The sequence below is a fragment of the Carassius gibelio genome, chromosome B24 (genome assembly GCF_023724105.1).
Source record: "Carassius gibelio isolate Cgi1373 ecotype wild population from Czech Republic chromosome B24, carGib1.2-hapl.c, whole genome shotgun sequence".
In the NCBI taxonomy this organism is placed as follows: domain Eukaryota; kingdom Metazoa; phylum Chordata; class Actinopteri; order Cypriniformes; family Cyprinidae; genus Carassius; species Carassius gibelio.
In genome coordinates, this window is record NC_068419.1 from 25454885 (window position 1) to 25468021 (window position 13137).

The following is a 13137-nucleotide window of genomic DNA, read 5'->3' on the forward strand; positions in this document are numbered from 1 at the left end:
TTAGTTCTAAAATGCAGTCCTCTTTAAAATCAAGTGCTGTTGTTTAGTATGGAAGAAACATAAATCTCAAGTGCTTTATTTCCTGAAAAACCCACAGACATTGCTTGAATGGTCTCATTTAGATGTTTATCGATTTAGCATTGCTTTATGCAGTTAATGTTCAGCTGTACATATCATTTACACACACACACACGCATTTATATATCACGATACAGCAATTCTGTGATAATCTATATGTTGCTAGACACTCCTATAATGATGCATCACAATATCTGTCTCACTTTGAAAACAAAATGCAGGTTTTCTCTTTTTAGAGAGAAAGATAGTAGTACATTGAAAACTTTGAAAATACTAGAAATCAACTATAAATCTAATGGTCTAAAGCAAGAGGTTCTGAAAATTAAAATGTTCATAATCTTGTAAAAAAAATATATCACACATGAATAAATCTGTATATATTAAGTGATTTAATTTAGGGATGCACGATCATGGTTTTTCATGGCCGATACCGATTTTTTTTTTAAAAGCAAACTGGCCGATACCGATTTTTGTTTTTATCTTTAAGCAACAAACAAGATAGAAGGAAAGTGTGCATAAACAGATGTTTATTTGTTATTTACTAGGCCAAACTGGCTTTTGGCTATTGAAAACAATAACCGTAACCATTTGAAATTAACAGCAGTAACTGCACAGTAAGGGTTAGCCTACATTCAATACAAACATAGATGGTATAAACATCAGCATTTAGCTTTTGTTTTTGTATTGGGTTGAAACTACATAGAACTGTCCTTATATCAAAAGATTAACTGTAACCATGTGAAATTAAAGGCAACAACACAATCAACATACATTAAATAAGATGTATCTCAATCAGTATTCAGTATTTTAGTCTTTACCAGTTAGACTAAATAAAAGTATGCTACATAAATGATTGCAAAATGTTAAAATCAAATTATGTTGGTGCGAATAAAACAAAGATGCAAAGTACATGTATTTCATTCGTTCAATAAAAAAATAAATAAATTGAGGTGATGATTAACATCTACCGTAATTCCTCAAATAAAACCCGGGGCTTATTTACCTGAACTGCAGAAGGTAACAGGCTTTTATTTGAAGCAGGCTTTTATAAGAGGCAGGCCTTTATTTCTAATTCCATCTGTTTGATAAGTAATTGTTTTAAATAACCAGTTTTAAATTAAAAGCGATAGCGTTCCAGTGGACAGAGATCATAACATTAGCACAGAATCAGTTCAGAATCAATCACCAAAAGAATCAGTTTGGTTCAGACACGCTCTGTGTCAGTCTGCTTCATGCTGAATCACGCATGCGCAGTAGCATCAGCTCCTCGAATCGGATGCGTCCGACAGAAACGATTCTCGGTTCAGTGTGGGCCGTTCACATATCGCACCTAAAAACGCGTGGAATACCGCACGCCTACATTGGAAATAACGAACTTGAGCACAGAAGACGCGATATGTGAACGGCCCCTAAGTGACTGGTGATCCAAAAACCGATGCAACCGGTTCTTGAGAATGAAAAACGCTCCGCTAGTGGGCGTGTACATTCGTTATCTGGCTCAGCTGCACAAATTTTCCCCCCACCTTTATTTAAGACCGGTCTTTTTGTACATTTTATTACAAGTTGTCCAACAGTGCCTTTTAAGTAAATACAATATCAGCATAATTTTTTATATCGGCTAATGCCGATTTTGGAGGCCGATAATGATAACGTCCTGATGGTATCGTTCAAACCCAATAAAAAATGAATAAATAAAAAAGTTTACCTGAAAAATGTGTTCTGTCTGATTTATTGCCCTATCAATATTTTGTCCCACTCCTATTTAAAATTAATAGTAACATTATTTTACTGTCACTTGACAGTTGACTTTTTGATCAATTTAATGCATCATTGCTGAAAGAAAACCCAAACTCCTTAACCCTAAAGTAAATATTGATTAATATAATTTATATGTATTCAATATCTTTTCCATATATAGGTTTTTAACAGCCCTCCAGTTGGGATGCAACTTTTATTTTAATGTCATCGCATGTGTCATCATTTGTGCGTACAGCCTGTGCTAGTTGGGCTGCGTGAGCTGTCCTCAGGCTGTATGTTGTACTTGACATGCTCTTTACACAGGTATATATTAGGTTAGTTTTATTCATAGGTGAAATGTATGATATCTGCACCTGGTTGAATTGGAAAAATGACAGTTTCAGACATTATTCCACCCATTTTTCTCACATCTAAACCAAGGGTGACTTAAAACATAAATATGACTTCTGTACAAACCATCCTTTGTGACAAAGTCAGCAACCATGTGATGTTTGATATGTGAGGTGTTGACATTCACGTGACTATTGCACACAATTAGTAAATACCCTGAGCATGTATTAGTCTGGCTTTCTCTCTGTTTACATTTAATTCCCTTTAAACAACAGGCTTAGTGAAGTGAAATAATTTGTGCTGTTGTCCCCCCTCTGAGTCGACTTTGGTATCACTGAGCAGTGATTTTACACCCACTACATTGCAGGTTTGGCCTGTGGTTAGGAGGGATGCCCTGTAATTCTACAGGTGATGGTTTTGACGTAACTATACGATCATATACTGTGTCTTTGTAATGCTTCAAAGTCCATTCAGTCATCAGCTGTTGACTGATGCTCTAAATACTGTACTGTCCCCCCGTGGTTTGGGATCAGTCGTTCCAATAAACAGGACTGATCAGATTTCACAGAGCACATAGTGGCCCATTTACAGACCTGCCGTTTTCCAATGAATTTGACCCACTAAGATTCTTAGAGTGGGGAAAGCAGGAAGCGAGGAGGCTGTAAGCAGGTATTAGGGGCTGCGACTGCAGTGTTGCACAGTGCAGCTGAAACACGACTAGCTGTACTGCTTCGGCTCGGTGGGAGACTAAAATCTGAATTACTGCGATGTTACATTCTGTTGTGGACGTACACTTTTAGTCACGTTGTGTCCTGGGCACACCTGAATGCTTCGCCCTTGGTGTCGTGTAAGATGGCCAGTTAATGTAAGTGCTTAAGTGTTTGTTTTTTGCCTGTTTTATGTAATGCTATTTGATGTTTTATTTCAAACCTTGAAAACACACTTTTTTTTTGTTAAACCAATAATTATATTTTACACTTACATACAATTTTTACATTAAACCTTTTATTGTTTGATGTTGAGAAAAGTGTCCTAAGCCTGTATTGAAATTATTTTTCCTAGGTTTATTGTTCCTTGACATCACCAACACCTTTCTCCAACTTTTCCATTTCCCATGGTCTTTTAGGCTACATTATGCAGTCTATAAGGAAATCTCAAATACTGTCTAATGATGTCCTTGTCTCTCTTGTTTTGACAGTTGAAGGCGTCTTTGTGGACAGGACACTTCGAGGGCCAAACAATGGAATGCTCTCTCCTGCCTACACTGCTCAGCACTCTACAGACTGAGGTTAAACGGCTTAGTTAGCAGTGTGCCTCTCCCCTAAGAACTCTTTTAGCTTGGGGAAAGTTTAAAAAAGGAGAATTTTCTTCATAGTACAACACATTAATCCAGTTCTTTGTAGTTGTTTTTTGGGATTCATTTTTGCTTTGTGTGAACACAAGTCAAGATGGATTTGGAACCGTACCTGTGGATGGTCGTGATTGGCTTCATTATAGCCTTCATCCTGGCATTTTCAGTGGGAGCCAATGACGTGGCTAATTCGTTTGGCACAGCAGTCGGGTCTGGGGTGGTGACATTACGTCAGGCCTGCATCCTGGCTTCCATATTTGAGACCCTTGGCTCCATGCTCCTCGGTGCCAAGGTCGGGGAAACCATTCGGAAGGGAATTATAGATGTCAGTTTATACAATGAAACTGTGCCGATACTGATGGCGGGAGAGGTCAGCGCCATGGTCGGTAAGTAATGGCTCATTTAAAGTTGAAACCTCAGTTTCGAAGATTAATGATGGAGAAGCTTAGCGAAGGCATTCGTATATTCGCTGTAGGCTGCCAGATTCTGGGAGTCATGATTACATGTTTTAGAGCAAGTTGTGATGAAGCATTTTAACCGTAAACGAGTAAAATATTTAAATAAAAAAATAGAACACTGCATGGATGGTTAAAATAATTTTAATTTTTTAAATGTATAAAATCTCACTGGGTAATGAAAAGCTACATTGTAATGTTTTTAATAGTATCCCTTCTAGAGTCTGCATTAGAAACAGAGGCGAAGAGAACATATGGCTGGAAGACTTTTCATTGTTTTGTTTTTTTTTGTTGCTCCACCTCCCACTCATATCCCCGTCATTTTCAGGGTCTGCGGTTTGGCAACTCATTGCCTCTTTTCTGAAGTTGCCCATTTCTGGAACTCATTGCATTGTGGGATCTACTATTGGCTTCTCCATGGTTGCTATTGGCACTAAAGGAGTACAGTGGATGCAGTTAGTCAAAATTGGTAAGAAAAAAAAAAGTCCATTATGCAATTCATTTTTATACTGTGGTAGTTATTTGCACACCAGAAAATTAAAAAACTGAGTGCTTAAGATCAGCCTTTTAGTGAATGTTTCTGCTCTTTAATTCTTTATTTGATGTCCTGTGTCCTAATTCATTTTACACTACTGTTCAAAAGTTTGGCAAAAAAAAAAAAAAACATTCAGTAAGGATGCATTAAATGGACCAAAAGAGATAGTAAGTGTAAGGTCCAGGCACTCGGCCCAAGGAAGGTATCCGGTGCTGGATGAAGGTGCTGGAAAAATTCTCAAAGATGAATCTTAAAGTAAAATATGCATACCTGACCTTAGAAAATACATAGTATGAAGTGAAGAGACACACAACACACTACGCCCTGATCCTCTTGCTGCAATCGTTTAAATACCTCAGACCGAGACAAAGACAGAAACTAACAATTGGAATTTGATTAGGTCAGGTCCCAGACCAGGGTAGTTTACACCTCAATGGGAACAGAAGGTAATTTACATGGAAGACCCTGGAAAAGGGCACTCCCATTACAGTAATCAAAATATCTCTTGACTCTTCGGATCTGTATTATCTTCTAATCTACTTTTGTAAGATTGAGACCATTGTACCGGTTGCACAGAGACATTTCCAATGATACTAGACATGAGTGTTAGTTCACTTGCATTCACATTTTCATGTGATCATTTTGAGCAGACTGAGTAGAAGGAAGAATGGGTGAAGGGATTTAAAATGAAACAAATGGCCAGAAGGAGAGGAGGTCTCCTGCTCCTCCACTCTGTGGGGTGTCTCGAAGATGCCTGTGTATGTTTGTATTGTCTGTTTCTCAGGAGATCAAAGTATCTCCGGTTCTTTCATCCTTACACTAAAGGCATTCATAATGTTACAGAAGATTTCTATTTCAATAAAATACTGCTCTTTTGAACTTTATATTCAAAATAAATCCTGAAAAATAAACCTCACAAGCATATTAAGCAGGAAAACTGTTTTCAACACTGATAATAATAACAATGCTTCTTGAGCACCAAATCAACATATTAGATTGATTTCTGAAGAATCATGTGACACTGAAGACTGAAAATTCAGCTTTGCCATAAAAGGAATAAATGTACATTTTAAAATACATGTAAATTATTTTTTAATTGAATGCAGTTATTTTTATTGTAATTATACTAGTTATACTAAACTTATTTAAAAAACATTCAAAAAAAATCTCAAGCATTTGAATGGTAGTGTATTGTTTCTGTGGAGGGATGTTATCTCATTTTTGTTGTTGATATATTGGTAACCGAGATGTGTAATTTATGTAACGTTGCCTGTTGGCCTTTGTGCCTCTAGCAGAATTATGTGTCCTTATATTGGCATGCTATTGATTTTAATAATCGCTGTTTATTTAATACAGTTGCTTCATGGTTCATCTCCCCTCTGCTGTCTGGTCTCATGTCTGGTCTGCTTTTCTTCATCATCCGATATTTCATTCTTAGCAAGGTGAGTCATGGGTCGACTATTACACCTGTCTTTCATCCCCTTACTTCAGTGATCATGCTTAGACAAATTTGACATCGGAATGGGAAAACAAAACTAGTTTAAAGTTCTTATAGAGGTTTTAAGTGTTTTGCGCTTTTGATTCAGACATCCAATATAAACATTCAAGTGCAGCAGAGATGTTTGCCCAGTCCTTCAGTATACCAGTCCATCACCTGTCCTTATAAGACCTCATGTTTTCATTAAATTTTCTCTTTAACATGCATTCACCGATTTCCAATTAACTGTGCCTGTGGCTGTTTATATTGCATGACAATAGCTCATCTGTGATGGCACAGCAACTGCTTTACAGTCCACAGCTATACATCTTTTAAATGTGTGGCTGGTGTAGACTCTGCTTCAGTAAACTATCCCTTTAAGAGAGTATTTAAATTACTGTTGGTATTGTTAAAATTAAAAAAGTGTAGCCTTAGCAACAGATTTAAATTAAAGCTGAAGTACAAAATAATTAAAACTAGAAATTGTAAAAAAATTAAGCTAAACAGCAATTTAAAAAATTCTAATAAAAATGAACACATAAAATACTGGTAATATAAAAATAAAAGTTATTTCAAAATAGTGATAAAATGGTATAGTTCTATATAAATTAAACAAAAATTCTATATCAAAAATAGAGATTGAAATGTGCCTAAATTGTAACCATTGGATGTGTTTTGTTCTTATGGTGTCTGTGTTTTGTATATAAAGAGTTTAAGCACTTTCTGTGATCTGTCTTTTACAGGATGACCCTGTTCCCAATGGTCTTTGCGCTTTGCCCCTCTTCTACGCATCAACCATCGGAATCAACGCCTTCTCCATCATGTACACTGGAGCTCCCTGTAAGCTGGAAGTGAAAACACATTCACACAAAAGACTTCCTTGATCAGACATGAGCTTGTTTGTTGTCATTGAATAAGTGTCATTGAATAAGCCATGTTTTCAACATTGTTTTAAGATCGCTTCCATGTAAAATATATGTTCTATCAAGATAAATGCACATAAACGCACAGCAAAATGTATTTATGTGTGACTGTCACGCTCTTTCTTTATTGTGCAGTACTGGGCTTGGAGATGCTCCCTGTCTGGGCTGTCGCCCTCATTACTTTGGCTGGTGCTCTGGTATGTGCCGGTCTGGTCTGGATTTTTGTTTGCCCCTGGATGAGAAAGAAAATAGCAAGTATGTACTGTCCTTTTCCCTCCCGCGGGCTTGTGATTTTAGTTATCAGATCTCTGTGTGTTTGTCCTAAATGTTCTATTCATTTCTCCAATTAGGTATCAATTATCTGAGGACAGTTGTTATTACTAACTACATTTGCAGAAATTGTGTGATCCACGTGTTTTTGACATCTGGCCATTTAGTTAGATATCTGTAATCTAGCTTTGGAAAAAAATCAAATATGTGACTCAGCATGAGGCATCTTGACTATCTCAGGAGGGAAGGATTTGCCTTACATCTGCTGCTCTGCTCTGCTGGGGCGCTCTGTAATGTAAAGACGATCTTTTGCTGGCTCTGGCTTGTGGGCCCATGTTGCGTTCGGCTGACGCTGAGAGTAATGAAAAGCAAATAAACTGAAGCTGTTTATTTGAGAACATCAGTTTTTGTTTTCCAGATGAGTCACATGGACCTTGTGCAGTCGATGAACCTTTCTCAGAGCAAGAGTGACTGCCCACATGTTTTGATTGGGGGAAGTGTATTAGTGAAATAAAATATTAAAGCACTCCTTTCACTCACAGATCAGTGCTTTAAATTGTTGCATGCTTTATTAAATTTGTTTTCAGATCAAGGGTCTGTTTCATAGTGCCGTTTGTAGGAGTTGTAGGAATCTATTTATTTATTTGGCTTTCAGGCTATTGAGAAGGAATTGTGTGTGAATCTCAAAATTAGCATTAAATATGTGGGGCACTAACTTAAAGTGCTTGTTGTTGTTGTTCATTATCACTGCTCAATTTAAAAAGGCCAGTTGTAATCCTACTGATATTACAGTTTTTCATGCATGGATTATCCATGTTTATTAGTGATTGTTTGCTTGATTATATTATTTCTCACTGTAATTTTGTTAATTTCAGCTTTTCACCAGTTTCACAAAGCTTGCCTAGTTCCCCTCATCTGCTCTGCAAATAACTTTTATGTTGATTAGGGATGCACTGATGAGACAATTCTGGCTGATACCAATAAGTGAAAATGTGAAATAATTTTGTCAATATTGCACTACCTTTAAATATTTGGGTTAGTGTTATTTATTTATTTTTTATTTTTTTTGATGAGAGAAACTAAAGACACATCTTGTTCTTTTTACAACCTTCTATTCATCAGAGAATCCTGTAAAATGTAATCATAGTCTCCACCAAAATAATAAGTACTTTTAACTACTGTTGTCAGTATAATTATAAAATTTTCATGAGCACCAGATCAGCATATCAGAATGTTTTCTGAAGAATGGAGTAATAATGTTGTTGATACAGCTTTGAATCACTGTAAAAATTTACATTTTACTAATATATATATATATATATATATATATATATATATATAAAAACAGAAAAAAGTGTTATACTGTGAATTTTATATATATATATATATATATATATATATATATATATATATATATATATATATATATATATATATATATATATATATATAATTCACAGTATAACACTTTTTTTCTGTTTTTATCAAATAAATGCAGCCTTGGTGAGCATTAAAGAGTTTTTTTTAAATACAATTTTGCTCAAAAGACCCATTTTAACTATATTGTAAATTTAAAATTAATCACTAAAAACTAAAATCAGATTGAAGTGTATTAAAGTGTATTTTATCACAGTGATTTTAATACATATAATGTCCAATAACTGTAAGCTAAATGCATAAAAAATGGAAATAAGATGATGCACAATTAAATATCCCATGTGGACTGATATGATAAAAAAATAATAAAAAAATCAAATATTGGACAATAACCGATATAATGCTATATCATGCATGTGTATCATTGATACCTTATATATGACTTTCTTAATTCTTTCTATTCTGTTTCCCCAAAACAGGTCAGCTGAAGAAAGAGCATGCTCTTTCCCACATTTCTGATGAGAGTTTGGATAAAATCCCGGAGGAGGAAGAGGAAGCCCCTGTGTTTAAAGAGCTTCCAGGTGCAAAAAGCAGCAACGATGCTGTTCTGCCCCTGACAGAGGAGTCCACAGGAGAGCTGAACAGCCTGGCTAATGGAGGCACCGTCCTGCCCCACGGCAGAGTGTATGGTACGTTAAAGGACCTATCTGGTTTTTAATGGGCACTGTCTGACCAAAATATCCTGCGCTAACCTATCTTTTTTTTTTTCTTCTGTCAGGTCGCACTAACTCCATGACCAACGGGTGCCTCAAGTCACCCGTGTCCAATGGGGGCTTCAGCTTTGACGGCCACATGCGCAGTGATGGCCAGGTCTATCACACGGTTCATAAGGACTCTGGTCTATACAAGGACCTCCTTCACAAGATCCACCTGGGCCGCCTGGAGGATGAGCGCAGCAGCTCACGTCCTGACAACAGCTACCGTCACCTCCGCCGCAACAACAGCTATACATGTTACACAGCAGCCATCTGCGGCATTCCAGTGCAGCCCCTGATCCGGTCAGAGTCCAGCGCCCCTCCTCCAGAGGACAGTGAGAAGCTAGTGGGCGACACGGTCTTCTATTCGAAAAAGCGATTGCGCTACGACAGCTATTCCAGCTACTGTAATGCGGTTGCAGAGGCTGAGATTGAAGCGGAGGAAGGTGACGTGGATGTGAAGTTGGCAGCAGATAAAAGGGAGCCCCAGGCCCCAGCTGAAGGGATGCTGGAGGACTGTGTTGATGAGGACAAGGAAGAGAAGGACAATCCTCAAGTCTACCTGCTCTTCCACTTCCTGCAAATCCTGACCGCCTGTTTCGGATCGTTTGCGCATGGGGGGAATGATGTCAGGTATGTCACTTGACGTCTTTGTTTAAAAACCAAGATTATTATTTTTTTTTTACAAGTTTTTAAGCATGCTTTTGAGAAACGTAAGTATTTTCCTTTTTGAATATTTTTACTTTTTAGTAGAATTAGTGCGTTCAGAATAAGACCTAGTGTACTATGTGCACCATTTCTTCACATTCCACAGCATTAGTGCCCTGAGAACAAGGGCACAGATCAGGTTCACGGCTCTACAGATGATTTGGCTCATACTCAGACTGTTAAGACCAAAGTGAGACGTGGCCATTTGTTTAAGTTAACCTTCAGCTGCTTAATGTTTTAAGTTAAAATCTTTAAATTGGTTTTGTTGGTGACATAATTTGATGATTGTGTTTCTATTAAGTGTGAAATGTAAACAAAATTCAAACAAATTTTAAAAGTGCTAAAGCTCTCAATGGGGCAGTACCTTTTTCGAAAGGTTCAAATATAGGCCATATGTATGAATATGTACCCTTTAAGGGTAAATAAGCTACCAACATGTGCCTTTTAAAAGTATACTGCCCCAGTGATAGCTTTTATACAGTTTTTTCTTTTTTTACAGAGAGCATGTGACCTCTCCACTGTCAGATCAATAGTGGTAGAGCATTACATTAGCAGCGCAAAAAGGTTGTGGGTTCAATTCCCAGGGAACACACATACTGGTAAAAAAATAAATGTATAGCCTGAATGCACTGTAAGTCGCTTTAGATAAAAGCGTGTGCTAAATGTATAAATGTGATTTAAAGACCACATTGCTTCATCCCTATACAGTTTGTATCATTATCTTTTTCAGTCACTTCCACTGTTAACATGCTTGTTTTTTCCCTTTTTGCAGTAATGCAATTGGCCCTTTGGTGGCCCTGTGGATGATTTACGAGCAGGGTGGGGTGATGCAGGATGCGGCCACACCTATCTGGCTACTGTTATATGGTGGCATCGGAATCTGTACTGGACTGTGGGTTTGGGGTCGACGTGTCATTCAAACAATGGGCAAAGACCTCACTCCCATCACCCCCTCCAGGTGAGATCGGCCTTTTGGCAGAGAGCATGATGTTTGTGCATGATAATTGATGCATGTTCTCCCGTTGCATGCAGATGTGATGATTTCTTATCCACGGTAAGATATCTTCTTAAGCCCAATGCACACTGTACAATGTTGCCGATAATTTAGAAATTTTACCCAAAGATCTCACTGGCACCATACCATTCAATCTAAAAAGCAGCAATGAAAAAGAACAGAAACATTGCACAGTGTATAGTGGGCTTAATTTAAGTGGCCTCTTACAGGAAACCCATGACAAAAACATACTATTAAAAGGTGTCTTTCTTTTTCTGTAGCTAGTGGAAAATTGTTGAAGTGGAGGACCGGTTTTTGGGTGTAAAATGCTGACAGAACTGAAACCTTCCTCTTGGTCCTAAACCAGTGCTGAAGGTGTAATCATAGACTACAGAAACAGAGCATGTGCTTTGACAATAGTTTATCTGATTTTAAAATCTTGCTAGATCAGTTCTGTTTATCTGCTTTTCTTCTCTCTCGTTTGGGTACTTGCCCTCATCCCCTCTGTGTTACCACCACAAATCAGGTTAAATATCACCGTAGAATAAACCTTCAGTAAAATTTTTTACATTTAGAATAAAGGCAGATTAATCTCGGTTTTGCACCAACCACTCAGAACTGGCTGGGTTTGCTAAATATAGCAAGACACTTGTGCGCACAGCCCCAGCGACCTTGCTTTCTCTTAGTAACGAAACAAACTGTCGAAAACAAATGAGCTTGAGTTGATAATCAGAACAAATGTGACTGGACACAAATCCAAACCAAAATTTGAAATGAGCCTTTGAAATAAAAAAGCTAATTATTCTGTTAATGTCTAAGCTCCAAAATTTGTATATATGTAAAAGATAATAAAAAAAAAGAATTAAGAAATTTGTAGATTAGTGTCTTTTTCAAGTGAATCTCATCACACATTGAACTGTGAATGAGTTTTTTAGTTTTACTGTCAGTAATTTATTCATCATCATACTTTTTTTTTTTTCTCACAAGTATTTGTCAATAGAAAGTAACAGATGTAATAACAAGTATGGTAACTGAAAGTTTACTCCAAAAAAAAATCTTATTGGTTTACATCAAACCACAACTACCCAGAAAAATGTAGTATAATGGAGAGTTTTGCCAACTTTAATCAGAAAATAAAAAAATTATAGTAATAGTGTATTTGAAAATAACAAAAAATGTACATTCATGGAATCTTCAACAAGATTTAACATAATAGCTAATAATTATGATTTGCTGATAAGATTGATTTGCTGCAACATTTCGAAGTTTCGTAATGAGCGCGTTTACATGCACGTTCTTAAGCCGAAAATGCACTTGATCATGTAAATGTGGTAACCCATTTTCAATGATCGGAGTATGGTCATAAAAGGCGTGAAGTATAAACCGGTGCAGCAGGTGGTTTTTTGCCTCTTACTCTGATTGTGCACGGCATGTAAACGCAATAACCTGCTTTCTGTCAGTTTACTGATGTGTGCATGTGTGAAAACATGACCGCTAACACATCGTTAGTGCAGATTTAAGTACATCTAGACAAACGTCTTGCTCGGTCTAGATTATATCACAAAAGCAGACTTTTTCATGACTCAGAAAATGATAAAAATGTGTTCTCAACTCGTGCAGCATAAGTGGTTCAGTCACTGTGCTGCATTTATAACTGCATGAGAGGATAAAATATGAGCTTGAAGTTTCCCGACATGTTGCAAGCTTAATTTAACATCACAACTGACAAATGAATGGAATACTCTGAGTCAGATACGCAAATGATTATATTTTGACACGACTACAGGGAAATAACCTGTTTTGTTAATGAAGTCATGTAAATGCAGCTTACTTGCGTTGTCAGGTTACTGATGTGCATGTAAATGGGGAAAACTGGTTATTTGAATAAGCTGATATTCGTGAGTTATCAGCTTACTGGTGTGCATGTAAATGTGCTCAATGTGTGTGTGACTGAACGATTTCGCACAGCAGGTCTCTACGCTCCTGCATGACCGTCAGTCTGTACTCTGTGAGTGAGTGTGCATCAGGTGGCCATGTTCCCTGTCTCATGCCCTCACGTAGCGCACAGAAATAACAATCAGTGTGACCTCAGTATCTGTCAGCTTGCTCACTGGCTTTGATGTTTG

The 13137-nt window shown here is 37.2% G+C and overlaps 1 protein-coding gene across 1 annotated transcript; it reads left to right on the forward strand.

Moving 5' to 3' along the window:
• Window positions 1-3340: 3340 nt before the first annotated feature.
• LOC128012848 (sodium-dependent phosphate transporter 2-like) lies at window positions 3341-11849 on the forward strand. The gene is made up of 8 exons (XM_052595412.1): window positions 3341-3903; window positions 4301-4441; window positions 5864-5949; window positions 6728-6824; window positions 7043-7162; window positions 9034-9243; window positions 9333-9942; window positions 10790-11849. The coding sequence occupies exons 1-8, from the start codon at window positions 3615-3617 to the stop codon at window positions 10977-10979; spliced, it is 1743 nt and encodes a 580-aa protein (XP_052451372.1). The 5' UTR covers window positions 3341-3614; the 3' UTR covers window positions 10980-11849.
• The last annotated feature ends 1288 nt before the right edge of the window (window positions 11850-13137 follow it).